The 24,638-nt window shown below is 49.9% G+C and overlaps 10 protein-coding genes across 14 annotated transcripts; 7 read left to right on the forward strand and 3 right to left on the reverse strand.

The window, feature by feature from the left end:
- The first annotated feature begins 524 nt into the window (after window positions 1-524).
- On the forward strand, window positions 525-5,044 carry LOC118510723 (neuronal acetylcholine receptor subunit alpha-7-like). Of its 2 annotated transcripts, XM_036052932.1 has the most exons (7): window positions 546-856; window positions 1,387-1,513; window positions 1,602-1,671; window positions 2,612-2,893; window positions 2,960-3,278; window positions 3,341-3,510; window positions 3,576-3,820. In XM_036052932.1, the coding sequence occupies exons 1-7, from the start codon at window positions 772-774 to the stop codon at window positions 3,768-3,770; spliced, it is 1,248 nt and encodes a 415-aa protein (XP_035908825.1). In that variant the 5' UTR covers window positions 546-771; the 3' UTR covers window positions 3,771-3,820. The 2 variants fall into 2 exon arrangements, with proteins under 2 accessions (XP_035908826.1, XP_035908825.1); XM_036052933.1 differs by lacking the exons at window positions 2,612-2,893; window positions 2,960-3,278; window positions 3,341-3,510; window positions 3,576-3,820 and adding exons at window positions 3,919-4,242; window positions 4,305-5,044 and having other exon boundaries at window positions 525-856.
- A 714-nt stretch (window positions 5,045-5,758) lies between these two features.
- LOC118510724 (tubulin-specific chaperone C) lies at window positions 5,759-7,599 on the forward strand. The gene is made up of 2 exons (XM_036052934.1): window positions 5,759-6,027; window positions 6,113-7,599. The coding sequence occupies exon 2, from the start codon at window positions 6,512-6,514 to the stop codon at window positions 7,559-7,561; it is 1,050 nt and encodes a 349-aa protein (XP_035908827.1). The 5' UTR covers window positions 5,759-6,027; window positions 6,113-6,511; the 3' UTR covers window positions 7,562-7,599.
- Window positions 5,811-7,599, forward strand: LOC118510728. The gene is made up of 2 exons (XM_036052940.1): window positions 5,811-6,027; window positions 6,113-7,599. Exons 1-2 carry the CDS (start codon window positions 5,898-5,900, stop codon window positions 6,262-6,264), a joined length of 282 nt encoding a protein of 93 aa, XP_035908833.1. The 5' UTR covers window positions 5,811-5,897; the 3' UTR covers window positions 6,265-7,599.
- Window positions 5,817-7,592, forward strand: LOC118510729. The gene is made up of 2 exons (XM_036052941.1): window positions 5,817-6,027; window positions 6,113-7,592. The coding sequence occupies exon 2, from the start codon at window positions 6,284-6,286 to the stop codon at window positions 6,497-6,499; it is 216 nt and encodes a 71-aa protein (XP_035908834.1). The 5' UTR covers window positions 5,817-6,027; window positions 6,113-6,283; the 3' UTR covers window positions 6,500-7,592.
- Window positions 7,586-8,407, reverse strand: LOC118510727 (ATP synthase subunit g, mitochondrial). Its single transcript, XM_036052939.1, has 3 exons — window positions 8,282-8,407; window positions 8,156-8,206; window positions 7,586-8,028 (listed from the first exon to the last, which is right to left on the reverse strand). Exons 2-3 carry the CDS (start codon window positions 8,193-8,195, stop codon window positions 7,769-7,771), a joined length of 300 nt encoding a protein of 99 aa, XP_035908832.1. The 5' UTR covers window positions 8,196-8,206; window positions 8,282-8,407; the 3' UTR covers window positions 7,586-7,768.
- LOC118510726 (non-structural maintenance of chromosomes element 3 homolog) lies at window positions 8,382-9,662 on the forward strand. The gene is made up of 2 exons (XM_036052938.1): window positions 8,382-8,747; window positions 8,824-9,662. The coding sequence occupies exons 1-2, from the start codon at window positions 8,520-8,522 to the stop codon at window positions 9,331-9,333; spliced, it is 738 nt and encodes a 245-aa protein (XP_035908831.1). The 5' UTR covers window positions 8,382-8,519; the 3' UTR covers window positions 9,334-9,662.
- On the forward strand, window positions 9,353-12,647 carry LOC118510725 (cytidine deaminase-like). 3 transcript variants are annotated; one of them, XR_004906057.1, is made up of 4 exons: window positions 9,353-9,878; window positions 9,939-10,147; window positions 10,239-10,514; window positions 10,604-12,647. XR_004906057.1 is itself a non-coding variant. In XM_036052935.1 (3 exons), the coding sequence occupies exons 1-3, from the start codon at window positions 9,818-9,820 to the stop codon at window positions 10,768-10,770; spliced, it is 804 nt and encodes a 267-aa protein (XP_035908828.1). In that variant the 5' UTR covers window positions 9,353-9,817; the 3' UTR covers window positions 10,771-10,794. The 3 variants fall into 3 exon arrangements, 2 of the variants coding, with proteins under 2 accessions (XP_035908828.1, XP_035908829.1); XM_036052935.1 differs by having other exon boundaries at window positions 9,939-10,514; window positions 10,604-10,794; XM_036052936.1 differs by having other exon boundaries at window positions 10,239-10,679.
- Window positions 10,683-14,052, reverse strand: LOC118510722 (protein HIRA homolog). The gene is made up of 5 exons (XM_036052931.1): window positions 13,754-14,052; window positions 11,678-13,689; window positions 11,498-11,612; window positions 11,181-11,430; window positions 10,683-11,105 (listed from the first exon to the last, which is right to left on the reverse strand). The coding sequence occupies exons 1-5, from the start codon at window positions 13,788-13,790 to the stop codon at window positions 10,727-10,729; spliced, it is 2,793 nt and encodes a 930-aa protein (XP_035908824.1). The 5' UTR covers window positions 13,791-14,052; the 3' UTR covers window positions 10,683-10,726.
- A 138-nt stretch (window positions 14,053-14,190) lies between these two features.
- On the forward strand, window positions 14,191-19,917 carry LOC118510721 (protein brunelleschi). Its single transcript, XM_036052930.1, has 5 exons — window positions 14,191-14,966; window positions 15,048-18,036; window positions 18,175-18,623; window positions 18,696-18,903; window positions 18,971-19,917. The coding sequence occupies exons 1-5, from the start codon at window positions 14,774-14,776 to the stop codon at window positions 19,215-19,217; spliced, it is 4,086 nt and encodes a 1,361-aa protein (XP_035908823.1). The 5' UTR covers window positions 14,191-14,773; the 3' UTR covers window positions 19,218-19,917.
- A 951-nt stretch (window positions 19,918-20,868) lies between these two features.
- Window positions 20,869-24,629, reverse strand: LOC118510730 (V-type proton ATPase subunit H). Of its 2 annotated transcripts, XM_036052942.1 has the most exons (8): window positions 24,417-24,626; window positions 24,034-24,115; window positions 23,552-23,957; window positions 22,842-23,057; window positions 22,371-22,505; window positions 21,728-22,290; window positions 21,542-21,655; window positions 20,869-21,470 (listed from the first exon to the last, which is right to left on the reverse strand). In XM_036052942.1, exons 1-8 carry the CDS (start codon window positions 24,463-24,465, stop codon window positions 21,392-21,394), a joined length of 1,644 nt encoding a protein of 547 aa, XP_035908835.1. In that variant the 5' UTR covers window positions 24,466-24,626; the 3' UTR covers window positions 20,869-21,391. The 2 variants fall into 2 exon arrangements, with proteins under 2 accessions (XP_035908835.1, XP_035908836.1); XM_036052943.1 differs by lacking the exon at window positions 22,842-23,057 and having other exon boundaries at window positions 20,870-21,470; window positions 24,417-24,629.
- Window positions 24,630-24,638: the final 9 nt, after the last annotated feature.

Genomic DNA, 24,638 nt, shown 5'->3' on the forward strand with positions numbered 1-24,638 from the left:
AGGGAGTCACAACGGTGCTGTCCCCCGCCACGTCGCGCAAGAAATGGTTCGAAATTCTGAAGTGTCCCGTAAATCAATTACCACCACACGCCCGGGAGCACCTCGAGGTGTCCAGTGAAATATTGCTTACCCAAAACATGCCTTCGGTCCCACTTCGGGTAATCATATCCCACTGGATGAATGAACACAAGTGGCATGGCTCTCTAATTGTTGCTAAACGGAGCAATTCTAAGGACTCGATTGTGGTGGAGACGTGTGCGCCTTAGAAGGCCGTTGCAACAATGTCACCCGGATAGCTGCTTCCATAACGAATCCCACTCACTCAACTTAGCATCAATCGAGTAGCGAAATGGACAGAGAGAGAGAGAGAGCTGGCGATATGCAGAGGTTCCCCAAGGGAACCGTCGTCGTCGTGCGGCTCTTTTTATCAACAATCCGCCCAAACGCACAGCAAAATACGGCCGCGTTTGTGAATTGTGTATTATGTGATTTTAATGCTGCTGATGATGGCGGTAGCATAAAAACATCCTCTGATCGTGGCCGAAGCTCAGTCGCACCCCAGTGTCCGGCCAGGGTCCGCCGAGCGTGTGCAGCAGCAGTCAGTCGTCCAGTGTTTCCAGTTCAGTGTTCAGTGCAAGACACAGTGTGTGCATGCAAGACTGTGGACCGTGATAACACTATTAATAGTGCTGGTGATAAGCAAACATCTTAAGGGAAAGTAGCAGCGGCAAGCTGTTTAGCTCAGCTGTGGTGAGACTTTTGGATAAGAACATGGTGCCGCGAGTGAAAAAGTGCATATGGGCCGCACTGTTTGTGCTGGCGTCGGTTGCTGTGGGACAGGTGGTCGGTCAGGGTGGTAAGTTTAACGGGGTGAAAAAAAAAGTGTTCAAGCAAAGAGATCTTACAGATCAAAACAAGACAAATAAAGGCTAGCGAGAGAGAAAGTCCTAAACGATCGCTTAGACCAACTCTTCCATAACTCAATTACCAGCTGCCCCAGCTGTGCACCGATTGTTGCTGAATAATGTTCTTTGTTATCACAAGAAAAGAGCAGGCCGGATAATACCGCCACCACAAACTTAAGTGGATAAAATTGGACACGAAATCATAAGTCATCGTTTACACAGAGGCACACACACACACCCTCACGCTCTGCCACTCGTTCGTTCTGGATTAGCAAATAGGGATGGCTTTTTAGTGCTCGGCTCGATTAATCCCAACCCAATTGGGGATTGGCTTCAATAGGGATATTGTTGTCGGCAGTGCACTTGCCCACCGCCGCTCGATTCTGAACCTGAAACGATTTGACCATGAGTCGTCAAATCTGGCTGAAGGTCATACGGTTAATATGGTCGGTAATGTTTGCATGCCATCAATCCGTTCCAGAGGGAGCTGGAGCTGCTGCCGTGTGGGCCCCCACGTGGACGGATACGCTCAAGAAAGATCTGCTGAAGGGATACGATCCATCGATTCGGCCTTCGCAGCACTACAACGTCACGACGGTGGAGACGGCGTACGTTTTTACACTATGAACCGATCGGAAATCGGCATGTATGATTTTAAGCTACAATTTTCTTCTTTTTCTTCACACACACACACAGAATCACCATCACACACGTGGAGATCAACGAAATCAAGTCAACCCTATCGGTGTACGGATGGATGAAGTTTGTAAGTAGTTGCCGTTAGGCTATTACTAAAATGTCTTATAGGTCTCTTATGCACTCTAATGCGATTCTCAGAGATCTTATAGCTGATCGTGATCAACATTATATTTACTTGCAAGTGTTCTCTACAATACCGGCGTCAATCTGTGGGATAAACTATTAATAAGTGGATGGACTATTGAAGAAATTTAGATTTTTCAGTAGAATCCTGGACAGTTTGTTTGAAAACTATCATTGAAATCTCTACTCTATTTGCATAATAACTGCACTGCTTATCAACAGTGGTATGACTGTTGTGCATTGTTCATTGCGGAGAATTACTTACAAGCACCATGTAAAGTTACTGCTAGTTCCACACTGCTCAAAATTAACCTTGGAAGGAAGGAAATTTGTAAATGAGGACTTCAGTTTACAAATAGCGAGTTCTCTTGCCATTCTAACTCTGGTTCTCTACGTCGGGCTCCACAAATATGCTCTACAATATATAAACAGGTCACCAAAAATTTAGCTTATAATATTTTGGGTTCCTTGTCAGTTCTACGTCCTGAGAACTTTGTGAAGGTTTTCTTCTTCTTTGTTTGACACTACAACCTCGAAAGGTCTGCCATGCCTTAACTTGATTTTACTCGTAGCTGGGAAGTCTGCCCTGCCGTACGGGAACAATCTTTTATAGCCTCCTAGGCGAAGGCATTAAAAAGCTTGGCGATCCCTGACCTTATCGATATTACACAGCAAATCTTGGTGGAATATCTTGTTCAAAGAATCAAAAGCTCTACAAGCAAGAAGTAAGTTACGTTGAACTTTTGGATGAATTGTAAGCATGTGCCTGGGCACCGAAATAAGCATGAGCAAGCACCTCCAAACAGCATCTTGTGAATTTTGGTTGAAACAATGTGGATGTAAGTTTGAAACGTATTGTAATGTGTTTTTGGTGCTTATTTTAGAAATGGACAGACAGCCGCCTAGCTTGGGAACCGCTGCTGAATGGGAACGTAAGCAAACTCTTTCTAAACCTATCCACCATCTGGCATCCGACGCTGGACGAAGCTGGTTCGCTGGTGCGGGTCACCAGCGACGGTGCGCTGGAGTACACGAACGAATTGCGCCAGCAGTCCAAGTGTACCATCCAGTGGCAGAAGTGGCCATTCGATACGCAACACTGCCGGATGCTGTTTTCCCCGTGGGCTGAGGTAGACGGGATGGAAATTCATGTGAAAATGCTCAAGGTAGGATCCAACAACAAGCTTACAAGTCCAAACGTCTTTAGAATAAAAGTTGATTCTCCATCACAGAATGAAATATCGCAAGGAACGATGTGGACAGTGATGAACATAACGCTGCAAACCAGCACAAACGTTGATGTGCACGCCAATCCCGAACTCCGTGGAACGCATCTTACGGTGAAGTTGAAGCGTAACAGTGCCATCTACCGAAGCACCATTACGGCACCGGCCTGTGTGCTGGTGCTGATGAATCTGATCAGCTTCTGGCTACCGCCGAACTGTGCGGAGAAGCTCGTCCTGAACGCAATCAACGTACTGATCACGTGCATGTTCCTGATACACTTTAACGAGTACATTTCGTACTACACCAACAATACACCGTCGGTTGGTGAGTGTTTTGAGGTGCAAGAACTTCAATACAAGTGTTTAACATGCCCTTTCCTTCCACAGTACTATTCTACAGCCAAAGTTTATACCTGTCGGGATTCTGCTTGCTGATGACCGTTATGCTGGAGTGCGTTGTTAAGTCTAGATCGAAAAAGCCTATGCCTACCGTACTTAAGAAGCTTATAACCTTGAAACTGATCGCCGGAATGATCTCAATTAATAGAGGCTCCAGCGTAAGGACTGTCGTAACCGATGGATTTTTGGGAATACGATTTTAATTTGTTAATAATACTTTCAGCAAACCACCGACGAAATGTGTGAAACGTTAGATGACGCCGAAGAAGCTAGCAGCAATCTGGATGGAATGCAATGTAACGGACAGCATGCGTCCGAATCGCACCAGGACTGGCTGATGTTTGCCACACTGTTGGAACGATTCGTGTTTGCCTTATACGTTATAATCTTTACCCTGATGTTGGCCCTATACTTTTAGTGTACTGTCTGTTATAAAACAAAGCTAAATAAAGAGTTCTTAGCAGCAAATCTGTGCCACCATTCTGTCAACTTCCGCGAACTCGTCGTCGTTGTGTACCCCGTTTTGTTCAAAGATTATCTCAAGCTTTATTATGATGTTATTTTAGAAATGGAACGATCCTAAGCTTACGTGGAACCCTGCCAACTACGGAAACCTGAATGTGGTCCGCTGGGATCCGACGATCGTGTGGAGACCGGACGTTGTGCTGTACAACAATGCGGGCGGCTCGGATCAGCATCACTATGGCGATACGAACGTGCTGGTGTACAGTGAAGGCAATGTGCTGTGGGTTCCACCGACCGAGTACCATGCGTTCTGTGAGCTAAACATGCGTCTGTGGCCTTTCGACTACCAGAAATGTATCCTCAAGCTTGGATCCTGGACGTTCGACGGATACATGCTCAATCTGACCCTTGGCAGTGAGCCGCAGGTAATATTGAGACAATCAGAAATTGGATACATCGCTCGCACATCACTGTTTTGCCGTTACAGATCGAAACGCTGGTCACCAACTCCGAGTGGAAAATTGTCAAGATTGGTATGGAAAGAAACACCCGTTACTACCCGTGCTGTACGGAACCGTACATCGACATCACGTACAACGTGACGCTCCAGCGTCAATCGCAAACGCACCGTGCGATCGTGATCGTACCGGCATTGGTGATCATGATACTGGCCCTCTCCGTTTTCTGGCTTCCGTTGGAATCGGGCGAGCGGATCATTACGAACGGTATCATTGCGCTGATGGTTACGATCTATCTGGTTTACTTCGCCCAACAGCTACCGGCCATTTCGGGCCACACACCGCTGATTGTAATATTCTTCAGCAACACATTGCTGCTGACCGCGTTCAGCACGATCATCTGTGTGGTTGTGCTGAACGTGTCGAAGTCGAAGCATCAGCGAAGTCTGCCGAACATGCTGAAACGGTTGGCCGGATGTGTGGGACCGTTCGTGGGAGTTGGCAAGAAGCACTTTAGCTTCAGCGACAAGGGTAACGTCACGATCGAGAGCAGCATGGACCACGAGTGGAGCAAGTTCGGGTTGGTGCTGAACCGTCTGTCGTTTGTTGTGTATTGCATTATTTTCCTCATTTGTGCTTTCTACAGCTTCTAAGAGTGCGATCTTTCTTCGATTCGGAAGGGGGTTTTCGCGCAGGACAAAAAGAAACTACAATTCCGATTCATTGTAACATTATAATCATGATCAATAAACTTGAAAAGCAAAGCTAATCGTGGGGGTTTGATTCTATGCAGAAGCGAAGGGCCAGAGAGATGAGCCGGTCTTTACCTTCCTCAGCTGCTGTATGTCAATCCAGACCCTGGCATACACTGATGATATAAACCTAACCGGTTGGAGGATCACCTAAGAAGCAGAAACTGACCAAACCACCAATGATTGCATGATTGCCAACAGGTCACGATACAGTCTGAAGAAACTTCTCTTGTAACATATGGGCCTTGTCCAAAGCTCACTCTACTTGCTAGTTAACCTAAGGACGGAATGAGCAATCATGCCGGCCACCCGTGGGTTGGTCGTGTAATGAGAATGGTACCAGACGACTCAGTGCGTGATGCTGTTGATGCGTCTTCCAGAAGGTCCAGGGTAACGGATTGGCTCGCATAGGAACGGTATCCGACTACCTCCTTTTGTTCGTCAGAAATAGCGTACTGGTTCGATGAACTTGAGAAAATGGCTTTACTATTGGTTTGGTTGGATACGGATGAACGCGCACCGCATTCACTTCGCTTGGACACTTTCCTTCACAGTGACTCACTAGATATGCATGAATCGCCCACAAGCAGTACTTAAGTATCGCAGGAAAAACATACTAAATGAGAATTATTCCTTGAAAACTTATAAAGTGAGGCGTGAGACGCTGCGGCGCTCATCTCACTTCTCATCACTTTATTTACAACGACCGTTGTGCAACGGCTAGCCAGAATTGACATCTCGCATAGTGAACCCCACCTGCACTGTAAGCACCTTGGTCGAAATGACGTGAATCATTCTCTTCGCTGTGTGTGATTTTGTGAAATAAACATCTGGTAAAAACTTTCACAATTTTTCCGTGCATTATCTAATATGCTACAGAAGCAAGCCCGTCCAGGGTACAAGAAATTCATCAAAACATCCGCCAAAACGCTGATCGTCGTCGAAGCGATACTGTTCGCCGTCTCGTACGCTGGCTGGTACCGATTGAACACGAATCGAGGTAGGTAGGTGGGATTTGGGTGGCTACTATTTGTATTGCTAGTTGCGAATGGCTCATCTCTCTCGTTCCCTTCCCGGTCTAACAGAGTTCCGGTACTACGTGAAGGAAAACTATCCCAGCGTTCTGGAAGCTTACTATCAGCTGGGCGAAACACTTGGCGGAGACAAATCGATCCGTTTGTACGACGACAACATTTGGCAGCAAGAGCAACAGCAAAAGCAGCAGGCAAAAAAGTAGAACCCGTGCGTCTTGAGCGATGTATGTTTGGGTTAAATCAGTAGTGTACCTAGCAGTCTTCGGCGGACTCGGATACGGTCTGCTGGAGCTGACCAAACCGAGCGAAGATAAGATAAATCAGCTCCGATACTCTAGCGTGGATAGTGACGAAAAGACCAAAAAGGCACTGTTTATGAAGAAGCTTCAACAAGCGAGCCACGAAGAACCGATCTATCTGAAGAAAAGAACCGACTAAGTACTGTGCACGATGGAGGACATTATCGATAGTGGAGCATTGAACGGGAAGGAGAAGATCACGGAAATACTGAACCGACGGCACAAGGAGCGCGAACTGCACATACAGGCAGCCAAACTGGAACGGCAGAAGGATGCCGAAAGTACGGAAGCGTTGCAATATTTTGAAATCTCCTTCGACGAGAAGGTAAAGCTGATCCGGAACACGCTCGATACTGTTACCACCAGCGACCAGAAGGCACAGGTGTTTGCCAGCGTCCAGAATGAGATTTACGATCTTCAGCGTTACCTATCGTCGTCCACGTTCTTTCTGAACGAATATTGCATCAAAGTTTGCCAGAATACGATCAACGAGCTGAGCAAACTGCTCGACACGCTGCGAAACGAACTGCTGCCGAAGAAGAAATTTGGCTTCAAAAGCAAGAAAATTGTGAAAATGATCAACGAGAAGGATGCCAAAGAGCAGGACGTTAAGCAGACCACGGAAGCGACCGATTCCTCGTACGAAAATCACATCAAGTGGACATTTTCCGAACGTGCCGGGCAGCTGATCGAGCTTTCCGCCAGCGTGGTGAATGATCAAACCATTACGGCCTCGAAGCTGAAAAATTGTCTCATCCGCATCGAAGGTCATCCGGGATCGTTACAGTTTGCGCAGCTGGACAATTGTGTGGTGGTGTGTGGCCCAACCGCGAGATCCATATTCCTTGACGATTGTACCGGGTGTAAGTTTGTCGTGGCATGCCAACAGCTTCGTTGCCATCGTTCGCGGGACTGCGACATGTATCTGTACGTTACCTCGCGGGCCATCATAGAGGATTGCAAGGGTATCCGGGTGGCGTGCTACAACCATCAGTACGAAGGCATCGAGGAAGACTTCAAGCAGTCGGGCCTTGACTTGTCGTGCAATAACTGGAACATACTGGATGACTTTAACTGGCTTTCGACCGACAAACAATCACCGAACTGGTCGTTGCTCGACCGGGAGCAAACTATCGCCGACTGGAATTCCTTTTTACACAGCTTTCAGCAACTGCACAGTCTCACAACCGTGGACCATTAAATAAAATGCTTACACACTGTTCGGTTCGGTATTAAGAATTACTGTGGTTTCATTATTCCAGGACACAAGATGTTCGATCCCGCTGCTATCCGAAACGTTCTACCGTACTGTCTCTCGCTGCATGCAAACCCCAAGCAAGCGCGCACACACACACACATACGGTCTGCAAAACGAGCAAAACACCACACGACAGGACGACCGCAGCGTTTAGACGCTGTAGCCAACCAGGTGGCGCTTGCCGATGCACTCGCCGGCATAGAACCAGAAGCACACTTCCATCGTGACCAGCGTGTTCAGCCAGGCTTCGCGGACCGTCAGGTTCTTCCAGGCTCCGGTGCGAGCACCCGAGATGATGCGGGCAATACCGTCACGGATGGCAGGAATGTCGCCGGGGCTCGGGGGGGTCAGCTCCACCTTGGCGTACTTCATGAACACGTTCAGCTTCGGACGAGCCTGGGTCATCAGAGCTGCCGGAAGCGAGCAAAACAATCACGACCGGTAATGATTATGGAACAATTATGTAACTCCGTACGGTACGGTTCACCATCAATGGAGGTTAAGAAATGGCGATGCAGATCGTACGACGATACTTACTCGAAACAAGCGACGATCCCTTATTTGCCAACGAAGCCATTGTGCTGATATCTATAAAGGGAAGAACCAAGGGAGTTACTATCTCTCGTAGAATCGGGGAAAGAAGGATAATTATTTATGGCGAACCTGTGAATGTACGTGCTTGCGATTTGGATGAAAATTTCACAGCATAAAAATGGAGCTTTGACACTGATGACAGCAGCTGTCAAAACGATGACAGTCGAGAAAGAGTGAGAAAAAAGCAAAACAAAAGCGCACCGAGACGGTTTGCGCCAAAACAACTCAAATTTACCGAACGACCACAGATTTTAAGGTGTTCTATCAGTATTAAGTATAAAAGTAGGGTTTTTTTTCTGGAAACACAATGCCACGACCATCGCAATCGCAAAGTCAACGTTCGGAAGCGGAGCGCAGCATTTCGTCACAACCCGTTGACGAAACCCATTTGATCCGAAACATGGTAAAAACGATACTGAATTTGTCCATCAACAAGTCGGTTATCAAAAGGTCCGACATCAGCAGCATCGCCCTGAAAGGGGAAAACCGGCTTTACAACAGACTAATCCCAGAAGTAGCCGATATTCTCTCTGAGGTATGGCTACCGGAGCCTCGTCTGTTGCAAACAGTAGACATGTTTAAACACGTTCTCATCGTTCCGGTGTCTCTAGGTGTACGGATACCGGCTGGTAGACGTTGATAGCAAAGGCCAAAAGACGATGATCTTGTGCTCGACGGTGGAAACCAGCTCGTTCGCCGAGCTCAACGAAACCTACCGCCGCCGGTACACGCTACTGTTTGTGATATTGGGCTACATATTCATGAAAAATGGAACCGTGCCGGAAAGCATGCTGTGGGACTTTCTGCAAACGATCGGCATCGATGGCCAGCAGGAGCATGTCTACTTTGGTGAACCGAAGAAGCTGCTCGAACTGTTCATCAAGCAAGCGTACGTTAGCCGCTTTAAACAGTCGATGGAGGGTATGAACGAGGAGAGCATGTTTCTAAGCTGGGGTGTCCGGGCGAACAATGAAGTGTCGAAGAAGGAGCTGCTAGAAGCAATGTGCAAGCTGATGAACCGGAAACCGAGCGACTTCAAAACACAGTACATCGAAACGCAAGGATTGGCCGATGATATGTCGGTGGATGGGGATAATGAGTCGGTGGAAGAGCTCGAATGAGGAAGCGTGCTTGGTAGCGAAGGCGTAAAAGCTGGTTTTTCCGACCGAACCATCAACATCATCATCAAGCTCGTTATCACGCTCTCTCTTTGTGTTGCATATTATCGCATATTATATTTACATTTATTAAGCTTCGTGTGGGCATATGTTGTGCGCACACACACACACAGACACACAGATACAGACAGTTCTATTTAAAACAAACAATTCTCAGTAAACTCACCGGTGGTGGCAACCAGCTGATTCGTGGGTGCGGGATTTTAAATAAAAGCTGCCAGACGACGAGAGCGCGCGCGTATTCGAGAACCTAACGCGGGCGCCTAAACGTGCGTGGTGTATTGTTGTTTATTGTTTTGTCTATTCGCTAGGCGGAGTGGTGTGCGTAGTACGTTGCAAAAAACTGAAAATAGAACAACCACCGACTTTTTTTTTGTGTGTGCTCCGGGGTTTTTTGGCGAGTAAGGAACAAAAAGCTTTCCCTACCATGAACAACAACATCAACGGACAGGTGGATGGACAGAATGTGGTGGATTATTCTTCGCTAGGTAAGAGACCAGCGAAACGCGGAAGCAGCAGTTCACTCATGCAATCCAACACAACCGTAGATAGTTCCGTAAAGGAGTTGATCGAGGCAGCTATTCAGGTGCGGAACAACGCCTACTGTCCATATAGCAACTTTCCGGTGGGAGCGGCGCTAAGAACGACTACGGGTGACATAGTGACCGGGTGTAACGTGGAAAATGGCACGTTTGGACCGTCGGTCTGTGCCGAGCGGACGGCCGTCTGCACCGCTATCAGTGCCGGACATCGGGAGGTACCGAACATATCGAGCCACAACTCGTGCGAAGAAATCAGTGCAAGCATGGTTGAAAAAATCGCGTTCCGTTTTATCGTTCTTGTTGCAGTTTACCGCGGTGGCAGTGGCAGCTTATCAGGAGACAGAGTTTACGGCCCCCTGCGGCACATGCCGTCAGACGCTGGCGGAATTCAGCGCCAAAGATATCCCCATCTATCTTGTCAAGCCCGCACCGGTGAGGGTCATGATAACGTCGCTATTCAAACTGCTACCGCATGCCTTCTCGCCCACCTTTTTAAACAACAAATAGTCCGTATTATCGGCATGCGCCACGTTTTTCGGTGGGTGTGGCGCACAAACCGCATTCGACAACTTAACAGCACAGGTGAGTTTCGTCGGTGTGGACGTGCACGTTACCTAAACCAACTGCCGGAGCCAAACTGGACGCTAACTCGGCAATCTCTCCTTCTCTAGCACATATAAATCTAAAACCGATGTATAGCAGCTATAATACATACGTGCTTGGTGAGAGCAAGCAGCTTTACGCAAACGCTTACGTGTGTGCTACCATTTATTGCTCGCTCGATCTACTTCCATCTACTCCATCTGCAGGGCCTTGTCTCTGCCGTCACGGTCCTTGAGGAATTTCAGCTGGTCCAAATACTCCGTGTAGATGCGTTGCCACTTGGTTTGCATTTTCAGGTGGTTCAGCACGTCCTCCATAAACACATGCTTCGAGATGCCCAGCACGGCCGGATCGTTATCGTCGCCCATGCGCGTGTCCAGGCTGTGCGATGCGCCCAGCAGATCGTCCAACACTTGGCGGATCTTTTCCTCGCTGCCGTTCAGTGCTAATTGGAAGCCCAGCATCGAGTACCAGTACTTGAGCTCGGCCGGTGACGTAATCATTTCGCAGATTTTTATTTGATTTTCGATAAACGCTATCGCGGCGGACGTTTGCCAGGGTGCCGAGTGCCTGAAAGAGAAAGCGGAATGAAAGCAACGTAAACGATAAACAGTACGTGGCTACGTGTGAATCGGCACGACGTACATTTCGGCAAAGCTGTTGACTTTCGGTCCGGAAAAGCTGCCGTACGATTGGATCGTTGACAGGGGGTACGCTTTGATGTTTCTCACTGGGGCGTTCGCTTTGTTGCCTATCAGACCGTGCCGTATGACGGGATCGGACGAGTTGATTAGCATCCAGCTATCAAGCTTCCGGCAGTAGCAGTAGGATGTTCCGTTCGACAGCACTATGAAGGGCATGCCCTGGTCGGATACGTGCAGGATGGTGACAAAACCTGAAACCAGTGGCAAATTATTAAATCAAAATATGGCACTCGGCCTTGCTAATCTCATCGTGCGTACTTCCGCTCATAACTTCTGCACAGTTTGTCGAGAGTAGAACAGATTTTTCCGGCACATTCCAGATGCGAAGGATGCCGCTTTCGGTAACTACTGCGGCCAGCTTGGAGTTTGAACTCTGGAAAAAAGAGAAGAAAAAGTTCATTACATCAAGGTCAATTCCCTTTCCGATGATATACTCACAAAGGTACACTGTACGGCTGGGCTTGTTAGACTGAGCACCGGGAACACAGGGGTGCCCGTCTTGTTGTCCAACATTCTGATCGTGTGGTCTTGGCTGCAAACGAGCGCACATTTGGCTGCAACCGCGAAGCAAACTACCGGCGAACCGACCACGGTCTCCCAGACCTTTCTCTCCACACGCTGAGCATTCACGACGAGCCCGACCACACGGCACAGCGTTCCGTACGCCGTTTTAACGCTGTTATTATGCACCTGTACCCTTACCTCTCCAAACGCTTTGAAGGAGTTGCCCTGGATGACGGTCGCTTTGCCCGTAGAGTAAGTGACGGGTCTCGTACGTTCAACCAGCTTCTGGTTCGATGCTGGCTGACTCGAGCTTGAACCAGTCGTTTGTTCGGTTGAGCCCGCCGATGCATCTGCTTTCTGCGGTGGTACAGTGGCGATTCGTTTCAACCGGTTATCCAGCTTGGAAGATGGTTCGGTCGGTAGCGGAACAGTTGGCTCTTCGCTTACGAGCTGTTTCGGCTCCACGCTCACACTGTTCTCGCTCGATTTGCTGCCAAATTCAATCGCCGTCGGCATGTTGTTGGTGGCATTCGACGGAACACCATTATCGTCGTTCAGCGGAATGAACATCGGGGTAATTCTACGCTTGCCGTCCGCCGTCTTCGTTTCGATTTGTTTGAGAATGGGTGTGGGGGCCGCTAAGCTGGAAGAAGACTGAATGGCCATAGACATCGGTGCGGCGGCAGCAGTGGCTTGGGACGATTTACCCTCATCCCTTTTCGCTCCCAGCTGTGGCGGCTGTGGCGGGACTAAGGTCGGTGGAACGAGATTACTTTTCAAAACGTTCAAAAAGTCTGAATTTTCCACAATCATTTCCTTCTCCGCCTGTGCCGTTAGATCAATGTTGGCATTCTTGCCGTACATGCGCTGATAGAGGATGTTTTTGTCCTCTTCGGAGAGTGGCGTGCCTAGCTCTTGGGCGGTAAACTGCAGACAGGCAATGTGTCCATCGCCACTGCACGTAAGCAGCGTGTACCCGTCACAGCTCCACGAAAGGTCAAGTATGGAATCCTGAAACAGATCATGGATAACTACCAGCGGTCGCTGCAAAGCCGTCAGCCAGATGGATAAACTTCTGTCCCGCGCGCCAACAGCCAGACAGCAGTACTGCTGCAACTTGTTTGTCTTCGGTGCCGATCGTTTCAGGATCGAGTTGTGGAACCGCACACACGTAACCGCTTTCCGGTGGCCGACGAAATCCTTGTCACACTTCCATCCATCTCGCTCAATTATCTGTGCCGTCGGTCCACCACCGTTCATAGCATGTGCGGACACCAGATACTGGCCGTCCGGTGACCACGACAGCCGCAGTATGTGCGTCGTTCCACCGCACTCTTCGAACGGTTCCGTAATCGTCTTGAAACAGCTCCAATCGGTCGTTTTCCACACCTTCAGCGACCGATCATCGCTCTGGGAGGCGATAAATTTCCCCACCGGATCCCACGTGACACCTTTCACCAGTCCGGTGTGGCCCTTCAGTACGTGCACAATTTTAGGAAACTGTTGCGCATCCCAGATGATGATGGTGTTGTCGACGCTGCAGCTGGCAATCCATCGATCCTGCGGTGACCACGCCAAATCGAGCACATCTCCCGCGTGCCCGCGAAGCGTGGAAATGCAGCGCCAATGTTCGACGGACTTTCCGCCACCACCGAACGCCCCGATACCACCGCTGCCGCTGATTGTCTTTTTCCAAATCATGACCAGCTTATCATCGCCACCGGATGCTAGCATTAGCCCGTTGCCGGACCAGCGGACGCAATTCACACACGCCAGATGGTTATCCATCTGGCACAGTATGCGGGGCACGCTTTTGTTCGACTCGGCCTGCTCGTTCAGCACCGGAGCCATGTTCCAGATGACGACGCGCCCGGAATCGCATCCTTGCCCGCCAGTGGCGAATCTTTCGCCGCTGGGATGAATATCGATGGAAAAAATGGATTTCTCTGTGGAAGCAGTAAGATGCTTAGGGCAGAATTCTTACACATTGCTCATTTGCACAATACAAACCATCGTGATGGACCCAGCTTGGCTGGAAAATCTTCATTGCTCGCACCGTGTATCCCTACTGTGAATCGATGCACACACACTCACACAATCAAAATCGGCTCATCTTAGGTGAATGAAATAAGTGGAAAACGCGTAAAATAAAATGTTGAAACTGTACGAGGTGCTTTCCTCGCTCTACTGTTAAGCCGCAACTACTATAAAACAGTTCCTTCTGGCTATTTCAAGAGGTGCAAAATTTGTTGTGTTTTCTGAACTGTGCGGCAAACACTTCTTCCCCGTGGTGTTTGCAGTCTTGCTATGCTTTTGTCGGCCTTTTCCCTCCCTTTCGAAAACTGTTTATGAAACCTGGTTGAATACTTCGTTTTATTTTTTTTTGTCCCAGTGCCGTTACTTTACATTTTACTTCTAATGCGCATAAATGCAGGTTGGCATGAATTTTCTAGCTTTAATTTCATAGCTTAAATCAAATTGTTACACTAGAAAAGAATTTAAAATGGAATAGAATTTTGAATGCACGTCCCTTCCCAATGTCGATTATGTCGACTCAGCTGTCGACTGTCAACGTCAGCTGTCAACAGTGGTTGGTGTTAACGTTATCAAAACATCTCGCAAACTTTCCAACTTCTCCGATTAAATTAATTGGATGCGTGCATAATTATAGGTGAAATCTGTGCTGGCAATCGAAAACGATGGACTTCCGCTTTGGCTCGGCCAAGCGGTCCATGTGAGCGAAGCGCGACCATGGCACGCACAGCACCGAAGCGATTGCGTCCTGGGCGGCTGTAGTGTAGTTATCGGTGGAAAGATGATGTGTCCCAAATGCTAGGAAGGGAAATCGCAAGTGCATCCCATCTACTGTGGCATCCAGCAGCGGTTGGTATTGCTGGGGGGTGTATTGCTGTTTCTTTTTTTTTGGTTTTTGGCAACGAAACGGTGTAAATAGCGAGCAGCGACAAACACACACACACACACACAAAAAACGAACGCCAAACAAAAGTAGAACGAGTAAATGAGGATTAAATGAGATCCTCCGTAAGTTACATGTTATCGCAAGGACCTGGAGATCCGATTATGGCGCATCCAGATTATGAGCAGCACCATTACCACCATGGTTGTTTGTTAATCCTGGTGCGAGGAATCGGTTCCTCGAAGCCACGGTCTTTGCAGCGCGTCTTCGAACGAGTGCAGCGGGTGAACAACGTAAAAATACCTGGTACGTATCCGGCGGTTTCGAACAAAAAAAAAAGAGCGGTGGCAAGGCTTCCCGCGAACCTGATGGATTGATTACTTTCAGCCGATTCGACAGGCACGCCGAGAGATATCTGGGTGCGGTACATACGCGACCATCCGGTCGAGAACAATGATTGGGGCGACTTTCAAACCCATCGCCGGCTGCTGGGGCTCATCACGGTGGGGAAATTCGAGGCCCAGAGCGAACTGAACGAGCTGTGTCGGGTGCACGAGTCCTTGAAGGTGAAGTACACGCACACACTGTTCGACTCGCGCTGCCTACTGTTCGGCCCGAGTACGGACGAGCTGCAGAAGCTGAACGGGGCGGCGGCGGGCACGGCAATCCCGCCGGACGGTGGTAGCAAAGCGACGCTCGAGAAATGCTTCCAAACGCCGTCCAACTTCAAGAGCCGCGCGTTCTTCTACCCCGAGAACGATCCGTGCAGCAACTTGGAAACGAAGATTTCGGAGTTCATTACCTCCATCTACTATATACTGGAGCTGAAGCGGATGGAGAAGACGCGCGAGAAGCTCGAGAAGGCACCGCTGCTGTTGGCACCGTTCGAGAAGAAAGATTTCGTCGGGCTGGACCTGGAGAGTAGAAACAACAAGAAGCGCTGCATCGGGCGCATGACGAAGCATCTCGGCGACCTGACGCTGCAGGCGGGCCTGGTCGCCGAATCGCTCAACTTCTTTCACGCGGCGAGCGAAACTCTACGTGCCATAAGTGACTCGCTGTGGTTGGGCGCGGCCAACGAAGGGCTCTGCGCGGCCTCCGCTATACTGCTCTACCCGAACTTCCGCTACACCATGTCTATACAAAGAAACTCTAGTCTGCAGGAGAACTCTTCCTCTCCCCAGAAGTTTAATCTTGCCCGCAACCAGCTGTACACCGGCAGCTACAACGGTGCCGACAGTTCGACGCTCAAGCACAAAAAGTCGGACATGGTCATCAACCTGAGCGCGTCCGATACGGCGACGATTCTCGGCGCGGACAAAACGTCCGCCTCGTCCAACTCTTCGGCATCGTCGATTAGCTCGAGCTTGTCGTCCGGGTCGGGCGGTAGTGGAACGGCCAGCGGAAGCTCGTCGTCCGACTCAGGGACGCTGGTGAATAGGGCGGGTTCCGGGGTGGCAGCCAAATTTCCCAGCAACATATTGCAACCGGATGAAATAACGGTACGGTACCGGGACGCCATCATCAACTACAGCAAGTACCGGAACGCCGGTATAATCGAAACGGAGGCGGCCCTGAAAGCGGCACGGATTTGTATCGAGCAGGGAAAGAATCTGGATGTGGCCATGTTTCTGCAGAACGTGCTGTACATCAATCTGAACATGACCGAGCAGCAGCGGGTGCGGCGGTTCGAGGTGCTGACCGATCTGTACCAAAAGATAGGCTACAATCGTAAGGCGGCGTTCTGTCAGCGGCTAGCCGCCTGGCGACACGTCGCCCAAAGCAACAGCAATCCCGACTGGGGCCAAAGCTATCGGTTGATGTTGGAAAGCTTTTCCGGCCACAAGCTATCGCTCGAACCGAACGAGGTGCTGGAGAACAACATGGGCTGGCCGGTGCTGCAGATCGATCTGCTGCAGCAGCTCGTCGGTACGGCTCGACGGCTGGGACAATCGGCACTGGCAACGCGGCACATGACCTTTCTGCTGCAAACCATGTGGAAGCATTTGACGGCACAGGAGCAGCGCGAAATGGCACTGCAGCTACAGAATCTGAGCGCTCAGTGTGAAGGAGCGCCCGTACCGTTGGTGCTGGAGAACGGCATCGTCATACCGCCGGCCAACCTAACCGATCTGCCTCATTGCTCTCAGCTGCTGGTGAAGGATCTGGCACCGCACCTAAAACCGGTCAAGATCGTCGTTAACAAGGTGGACAGTGGGCCGTTTCTTTTCACCCCGATCCATTTCAGTTCGCTCGATCGGCGTGGCATCGAGAAGGATGATAGTAAAATCACGTTCAACTGGGTACAGCACGACGTTTGTGAGGTGAGCGTGAGCCTCATGAATCCGCTGCCGTTCGAGCTGCAGGTGACGGACATGCGGCTCCTTACGACGGGCGTCGTGTTCGAGGCGTTCCCGCAAACCGTCACCCTGCAGCCTAACGTTTCGACGAACGTTTCCCTGCACGGCACATCGATCGAGTGCGGTGAGCTTGAAATCCAAGGCTACAGCACGCACACGCTGGGCGTGAAGTCGAACTGCCGGCTAAAGCACATGCTACATCGAAGGGAGCGCCATTTGCCACCGTGCTACAAGGTGAAGGTAATACCGGCGCTGCCGAAGCTCGAGACGAAGACGAGCCTCCCACAGACGGCAACGTTTAGCGGCATGCCAAATGCGGACTTTGTCACAACGTCGGCCAGCATCACGCTGTACAACGGGGAACGGGGCGAATGTACGATCACGCTCACGAACACCAGCAACATCCCGATCGAGTATGTGGACGCTACGTTCCACTCGACGCTGGAAGCCTCCCTTCAGAGCCGCATATTTCAACTCGCGACGGACGAGCTGCACCGGAAGCTACCCATCCAACCGAACGCGAGCATCGATTTCAAGCTGGTAATCTTCGGAGAGGCCGACTTTCTCGGCGCGCTGACGGCCGGCCCGGGACAGACAGCGGGCTACTCGCTGCCGCACAATCCGGACGGGATGAACAGTGCCGGTCCGCAAAGTTTAACCGTTTCGCATGGGGGTGGTGGCGGACCGCTGGGTGGTGGGATGCTGTCGGCCGGTGGTGGAAGTGGTAACCCGAGCATACCGAGCCGCATCAGCTCGCCAACGAACACGCATCGAAGGAATGAGTTGCTGACGTCCAGCTTTCGCTCCTCGCACTCGGGCCATTCGTCGCTGGCGACGCTGAGCGTTGGCATCTCGACCGGGCATGTGCCGCGGCAGCTGGATGCGCAGCTGCGGTTCAAGTACTCGGGCGGGGAAGGATTGCAGGAAGGCTTCTGTCGACAGTGCGCCATCTCGTTCAATGTTGAGCTGCTGCCAAGCGCACAAATCACCAACTGGGACGTTTTGTCGGCGGAGATGTAAGTATCGAGTATATGTACGACCTTTCCCTGTGTGTTGAAAACCCTTGTCCCTCTTGCATACATCCAGGCGCTTGAATTCAAATTAGTCAGTTAAATACTAATACCTATTCGATTGGCTTTTCTATCCCCGCACAGACCGTCCCAGTTCTATCTGGTGCTGGACGTGGTGAACCTAACCGCGCAGGAAATGTCACTCAACTATACCTCCAACAAAACAATACTCATCGAGGCTAAGGAAAGCTGCCGCGTGCCGGTCCCGGTGCAGCGATGTCCGCTGGAACGCATATTTGCCGCCGTAGCCGAACACCAGCAGCAACATCACAATCATCTGCACCATCATCATTCGATCGGTAGCGGCTCGGCGGATCATCACAATATGCCTAGCATACTGAGCGGTGGGGCCGGTACGAGCACGAGCGACAGTTCCGATCTGACCGAACGGGTGTGCTCGGAGCACATTTCGGAAAATGTGAATCTTAAATGGTCGCTGCCGGGCATCGACTGCCACGGGACGGCTTCGCTGCGCGGTATTACGCTCTCCCCGGCGATGCTCGATCTGGTGACCGTTCCTCCGCTCGAGTGGGGTAAGTGATGGCGGATGGCACAACGTCAATCGGTAACTAACAATTGTGTGCTCTGAATTCTCACTCGCACAGAGGTCAAGGTGGACGATCAGGTGGTAGCGCCACAGTCGGAGGTAACGTGCGTTACTGGGCAGTTCCTAAGCTTTAGCATCAGCATCTGCAATCTGTCGGCGTCGGTGCTGCATCAGGTGCAACTGTCGGTGCAATTTTATCAAGACTATCAGAACGGTGTGCAAAACTATCGTCTCGAGACGCGCGTCACAATGTCCGGCCCGAATCAGTGAGTGGTTTGGCTATCATCCCTGGCACAAATGGTCCTTATTACAATATGTTTTCCCCTTTTCCAGCATACTCATTCCATCGCTAAACAAAGACGAGAAAGCGTTTCACAAGTGCTCGGTGCTGTTCTTCACACCCGGACGCTTCAAGGCGGACATCCAGTGCCGTTCGCTTAGCTCAACACTGCAAACAGCACCACAGCAGCGAGCGGACGAATCAACCGGTGGATTGCTGGCGACACCGGGCCCGGACAGCGCATCACACGTGTGGCGGTTTATTCCACCAATCGAAATCACCGTCCTGGATCAGCAGTAGCAGAGTGAGCGATCGAGGATCGACGTATGAGAACAATAATTTGGAAACCAAACACAGGATATACGCGTGCATATTACTCGCGCTACTGTTTCGGATAGGCATTGCGATTGCCTATTAACTGTTGTTGGCGATGAACGGCTTAATGAAGTACTACATTCTGTACCTTTCTGAACACACGCGTGCAGCGGGAGGCTTATTGTAGTTTGTTGTTGCGCGAGGGAAACTGTAGGGCAATATTACATATACTAACAACACACACTCTTGGTATTATAAATGCTACGAAGGAAGGGATGCGACTCACTCGAACGCGGGCAGGGTTTAGTCTCTCGGGAGGTATTTGTTCGTACATTGTGCAGAATTTAAATTAACTGGAAGCAATATTGAGTAGGAAATTAGCTCTCGAAACAAAGCATTATTCGCGCTCCAAGCTATACGCGAGCCCGCTTGGGACTATGGAAAACCGGAGGTTGGGATGATATTACACCAGGACGGGAGGACGAAGCGATGCGAAAAACGGGAATGACACGTATAAAACACACACACACGCGAATTAGTTACACTCGTTGAAAGAGGGATGGTATGGTCGGTTTGATTTACTTTATTATACTTATGTGTTTTTTTTTTTTGTTTGTCTTTATTGCTCGAGGAAAATGTGAATGTTATTTATGAAAATATAATAAATGCCAGTAAAGAAACATGATTGGAGTGCGTGTTTTGTTTTGTTTTATCTTCCTCGATCTGTTCACAGGGTTAGAGGCTGGGACCTATCTGGTAATATAAAACTTCACCTATCTGGGGTCAAAAGTCAGCACCGACAACAACATTGATGTTGAGTTACGCGCACGGGTGCTGGCTGCCAACCGGTCATACTACAGCCTGAGGAAACTTCTCCACTCTAAATTCCTGTCGCGACGAACGAAGCTGGGACTGTACAGTCCCAGTACTCACATACGCCTCTCAGACATGGACTCTGTCCAAAACTGACGAAGCCCTCTTAGCCGCGTTCGAGAGGAAGATGCTCAGAAGGATTTTTGGCCCCGTATGTGTGGAAGGACAATGGAGGAGCCGCTACAACGACGAGCTCTACGAGCTGTACGTGCAGCGCATAAGACTCGCCAGGCTCCGGTGGGCTGGTCACGTCATGCGAATGACACCGGACCACCCAGCCCGTAAAGTCCTTTTAGGCCGTCCACAAGGACAGAGGAGGCGTGGTCCCAAATTGAGATGGAGTGATGGCGTTGATGCGTCCGCCAGAACGGCCGGGATAACGGATTGGCATCCGACGGCGCTGAACCGTGAGCGGTATCGAGGATTGTTGCAGCAGGCCAAGACCACAAAGCAGTTGTAGCGCCTGATAAGTAAGTAAGTAAGAGGCTGGGACCTTCACCTTCAGACCCAGAGGCGTATAAAGACTTCTGTAGATGGGTGGCAGCGAGAAGGAAAACGTCATGGACTCTTAGGGTCAGCGATCCTTCGGACGAAAGGGTGTGGACCCTTGATGTTCGTGAGAGTCATGCGATTTTGTTTAACTCTTACTGACTTTTGTTCGGCTTCATCATCTGCCGGTCATCAATTTGATAGATATTGCATGCTTAAACATTAAACTAATGTATAAATAATAAAAGAAAAACCCCCATTTGAGACACGCGGAATTGTTGCTTACATCTTGATTAAAAGGGTGTTTTATTTATGTTCGTCCTTCGATTCGCTCATCTTTCTCTATGTATGTTGCACTTGAAATGAAAAAAACTATCACTTACAGCTAATTACACCAGTGAAGCGTTGTTTGATGACAGGGTATGCTCACCAGGAGAAACAAACAGCAAAAAAACATAACAATTTTTTATATAGTGTAATACATTAAGCAGGAAGGTGCTGTTCGGCACTATGCTCCCTTTGAAACGTGGCTTTCGTGCTTCGCTTTGTGGGCTGCCCATTACTATCATCGCGGGGGGGCTGTTTCTTGATCTTCAAGTGTTTATATGTACGCAGCTTGAACGGGGAACTTTTATGTACACACACACACACACACGCTCACACTAACTTTCCGAAATTTTGTCCACGGTATGGAATGCATTTTCCTCTATCTCTCTCTCTCTGTTTTTGCCCTACAGAATGTGCCCGATCGATCTTAACGGCGGCTTGTTCGGTACGGTGTTTTAAAAAGGGGGCGTTTAAGCTTTGCCACTGATCGGTGCGGTTCCCTGCGGTGCCTTTTCATTTTCCTTCTCGAGCTGCTTGCCAAGGTACTCCCTGCAGGGGAACCGAAATGGGGGAAAGATTAGTAAAGTAATTAAAAACTCGAAAATATTTGTTCATCCTACCAGTTGTGCACCATCAGCTTCTGGACAGCGAGCAAAGCTTCGTAACGGACGTTCGGGTCTTCGTGGGCGAGCAGTTGCATCACCAGCTGCTTGCCTCCAAGCTGCTCAATAACGCTGTTGGATTTGGGGGGAAAAATGATAATAAATTATATTAAACGCGACAAACAACATCAGTCCTCAACGTACTGTTTGCCCCGCGGGTAGTGACGCACGTACTCCCCGATGTCGTAGCTCGCCACCGACAGCACCAGCGGGTCCTTCGACGTTTCCAGCAGATGCACCAGAATGCGCAACAGCTCGTACTGCTTCTCGTTCAAGCGCTGCGCATTTTCACGCCAGAACTTGGCCGACTTGTGTACCGGGGACCACTCGAGCCGGGCGCTCTTCACCTCCGTCGAGTACTCATCGAACGAGCTCAAATCCTGCACCGAATTCTGCAGCTTTTCCGTCAGAAACTCGACGTCCCCGGTAATGTCCTCATCGTCGAACCGGCGCTGCTCCAAAATCGTCAGCTGCTTCATCACCTTACACTGCACCATCGCGATGCAGTGCTCCTTCGCGACCTGCGAATCTTCCGGCTTCTCGATCAGGTTGCGGAACACGGCGAGAATGATGCGCGTCACCTTTTCCTTCGCACAGTCGCTCAGAATGTCGGCCAGAATTGGGATCACGTTGAACTTGTTCATCTTTTCCGCCAGCAGCGGATTGAACGTGAGCACCCACAGACAGAACACCAGCTGGTATTGAACCTACGAGGTAGGGAAAATAAAGTTAGAGTATTAGTGGAGTTCCCATATGATGAGAAGTCCCCCCCGCTCCCTCATTTTACCTGGAAGTTCACCCGGGACGAAAGGATGCTGATGAGCGTGCTGATACCATCGACGGTGACGAACGCAAACCGATACTCATCGACGCGCAGCATCATCTGCAGACAGCGTGCCACCGATTGGATGTATTCGTTGTTCTTCAAGCAAAAACCGTGGACGAAACAAAACGAAAGGATAAATTAGAATTTCTTGCCTGCGTAAGGTGCCAATAACCACAAAGATGAGCTGATGCGGTGACACACACATGACGCACGCACGGTGATGAAACGACGACGGGTACGGTTTGTTTTAGTAAGGCATGAGTTTCCGGAGGTTCGTTACGGTTAACAGATTACTGTGCCTAAGATTTCTACGTGAATGTGTCTGTCTCGACAGCAACGCCAATACATGGGGTGGTTTTGGATTTGTGTTGGGAGGATTTACGAGTAGGTGGAAGTCATGAGGAACGGTGCATGTTTCATCGTATCGACTACCGTTAGGGTCACGTGAAGATCTGCCTGCGTGGAGGAACCTCTCTGCGGATCGTCGATCGCGCTCGAAATTTCGCGGTACCGCTCCGCGATCTGGTGATGGTGGCTGTTCGGGTGATGCGCTTCGCCATGATGCCCATGGTGGCCATGGTGCGAGGCGGCCGCTTCCGCCAGCCGCTTCTTTTCCGCCTCCTCCATTTCATGCAACAATTTTTGAGCCTTCGGTTTGTGTGTGTGGTGATTCAACACCGTTTCAATATATGTACATAGGATATGGTAAAATAGTAATTGCATCAATAATGGGCACCTTCTGTACAACGGTTTGGTTTTTGTTTTAGGAAAATTCATCCAAGCAACCACACAACAACACGGACACACGAAAACACACACAGACACGAAACCACGGGGCTACTACGGACCAATCACAAGCTGGGCGGGCTGCTGTAGCAGACAGAGGTTGTTAGAGAGCAATCCAACTTGCGTAGGGTTAGTGTGGAACACTGTGGGGACCTTCAAAATCGGTCCTTTTTTTTTTGTTTAGTACAGCCAGCAAAAGGGGTTAGAATATACCTCCACTCGTACACGCGCGCGCAATTCTTCCTCACAACAGCAGTCAGTAGTGTTATGGTACGTGTTAGTAAATAATCTAGTAGCTCATGCCAGGTCGGAACGGTAAACAAAACATGTGTCGCTACGCGTGCATGGATACTTACAGCAACGGTCAGCTGATCCTTTAGCCACTGCAGGTAGAAGTGCAGATCGGACTTGGGCATCTGCTCCTGGCCCCAGCAGGCCAGCTTGCCCACGACACGCGACGCCATGTTCACGATGAACCCATCCTGCCGGTTGAGGAGATTCAGGAACGGGGCCCACACGCTTTCCTTCTTCTTGTTGGCATAATCGTGGAAGATCTGCACACGGCCACGGTCCTCCTGCAGCAGATCGTCGATCAGCACCAGAATGTACTGGATCGTTTGATCCTTCGAGACGTGGGACAGCATGTTGAGCAGCGTTTTTGCGCACTGTCCGGCGTTTTCCTGCAGGTACTGCGCCTGAGCCTTCTTATCCTTGTCCAGCGAGCTGACGCAAGCATAATCTTCCTGCGAAATCATCTGCGACCTGCGAGCAAGAGAAGTCGTTAATCTTCGTGTGACGGGTGGGATTGATGGATTATGAAAACGGTCCGAAAGCTTACTGCATGTAGGAGTACCAGTTCGGCTTGTTCTGGCGGATGTCTCCGGCCTGCTGCTGCAAGACGCTGGTCGCAGCAATCATATCTGTAGCAAAACGAAATACCATCACGTGATGAAAATTAAATCGTCTTAGGTAATGACTCAAAATTCAGCCTCCGGATGTTCTTTTGAAGGCATCTCGTTCCAGCGGGAAACCATTGCAAGTAAATCTCACGAAAGGGATTAACTTTGAACGCTTAAACTAATGCGCATCAAAGGATACGCGACATCAAGTATCGATTAGTGCTGGCGAGGGCCTCTCCCGCAGCTGGGGGGGAGGGTTGGCCCATTGTTCGCACGGGCAAGAGTTGGCAAAACAACATTACGGATGCTGGTTACTACTTACCGATTTTGTCGTCCGGAAGTGACGACATAATGTCCTGAACGTCGGTCATGTTTGCTGGTAGGAAAGTCGGACAGGCAGCAAGCTCTCGAAAACTCGAACGACTTCGCGACAGAGACCGTGAAACACTTTACTTTTCCGTACAGGTGAGCAGTACGAGAAAAATATTTGTGATCATATGACCTAAAGGGGTGCTAGAGCAAGTCGGTGTGTGTTGTTCTGCTT

This window comes from Anopheles stephensi, chromosome 3 (genome assembly GCF_013141755.1).
Source record: "Anopheles stephensi strain Indian chromosome 3, UCI_ANSTEP_V1.0, whole genome shotgun sequence".
In the NCBI taxonomy this organism is placed as follows: domain Eukaryota; kingdom Metazoa; phylum Arthropoda; class Insecta; order Diptera; family Culicidae; genus Anopheles; species Anopheles stephensi.

Bases quoted from the DNA above. Each gene is read 5' to 3' on its own strand.
- LOC118510723 (XM_036052932.1), top strand. From the start codon at position 772: ATGGTGCCGCGAGTGAAAAAGTGCATATGGGCCGCACTGTTTGTGCTG. The intron at 857-1,386 runs GTAAGTTTAACG...AATCCGTTCCAG, and splicing joins ACAGGTGGTCGGTCAGGGTG to AGGGAGCTGGAGCTGCTGCC. The intron at 1,672-2,611 runs GTAAGTAGTTGC...TGCTTATTTTAG, and splicing joins TGTACGGATGGATGAAGTTT to AAATGGACAGACAGCCGCCT.
- LOC118510728 (XM_036052940.1), top strand. From the start codon at position 5,898: ATGCTACAGAAGCAAGCCCGTCCAGGGTACAAGAAATTCATCAAAACA. The intron at 6,028-6,112 runs GTAGGTAGGTGG...CCGGTCTAACAG, and splicing joins CCGATTGAACACGAATCGAG to AGTTCCGGTACTACGTGAAG.
- LOC118510729 (XM_036052941.1), top strand. From the start codon at position 6,284: ATGTATGTTTGGGTTAAATCAGTAGTGTACCTAGCAGTCTTCGGCGGA.
- LOC118510724 (XM_036052934.1), top strand. From the start codon at position 6,512: ATGGAGGACATTATCGATAGTGGAGCATTGAACGGGAAGGAGAAGATC.
- LOC118510727 (XM_036052939.1), bottom strand. From the start codon at position 8,195: ATGGCTTCGTTGGCAAATAAGGGATCGTCGCTTGTTTCGA. The intron at 8,029-8,155 runs GTAAGTATCGTC...CGCTTCCGGCAG, and splicing joins GGGATCGTCGCTTGTTTCGA to CTCTGATGACCCAGGCTCGT.
- LOC118510726 (XM_036052938.1), top strand. From the start codon at position 8,520: ATGCCACGACCATCGCAATCGCAAAGTCAACGTTCGGAAGCGGAGCGC. The intron at 8,748-8,823 runs GTATGGCTACCG...CGGTGTCTCTAG, and splicing joins TAGCCGATATTCTCTCTGAG to GTGTACGGATACCGGCTGGT.
- LOC118510725 (XM_036052935.1), top strand. From the start codon at position 9,818: ATGAACAACAACATCAACGGACAGGTGGATGGACAGAATGTGGTGGAT. The intron at 9,879-9,938 runs GTAAGAGACCAG...ACACAACCGTAG, and splicing joins GGTGGATTATTCTTCGCTAG to ATAGTTCCGTAAAGGAGTTG. The intron at 10,515-10,603 runs GTGAGTTTCGTC...CTCCTTCTCTAG, and splicing joins TCGACAACTTAACAGCACAG to CACATATAAATCTAAAACCG.
- LOC118510722 (XM_036052931.1), bottom strand. From the start codon at position 13,790: ATGAAGATTTTCCAGCCAAGCTGGGTCCATCACGATG. The intron at 11,613-11,677 runs GTGAGTATATCA...TCTTTTTTCCAG, and splicing joins CAGCCGTACAGTGTACCTTT to AGTTCAAACTCCAAGCTGGC. The intron at 11,106-11,180 runs GTACGTCGTGCC...TTTCTCTTTCAG, and splicing joins GTCAACAGCTTTGCCGAAAT to GCACTCGGCACCCTGGCAAA.
- LOC118510721 (XM_036052930.1), top strand. From the start codon at position 14,774: ATGAGATCCTCCGTAAGTTACATGTTATCGCAAGGACCTGGAGATCCG. The intron at 18,624-18,695 runs GTAAGTGATGGC...TCACTCGCACAG, and splicing joins CGTTCCTCCGCTCGAGTGGG to AGGTCAAGGTGGACGATCAG. The intron at 18,904-18,970 runs GTGAGTGGTTTG...CCCCTTTTCCAG, and splicing joins ACAATGTCCGGCCCGAATCA to CATACTCATTCCATCGCTAA.
- LOC118510730 (XM_036052942.1), bottom strand. From the start codon at position 24,465: ATGACCGACGTTCAGGACATTATGTCGTCACTTCCGGACGACAAAATC. The intron at 22,506-22,841 runs GTAGTCGATACG...TTTTGCTTGAAG, and splicing joins ATCTTCACGTGACCCTAACG to AACAACGAATACATCCAATC. The intron at 21,656-21,727 runs GTACGTTGAGGA...CAAATCCAACAG, and splicing joins CACTACCCGCGGGGCAAACA to CGTTATTGAGCAGCTTGGAG.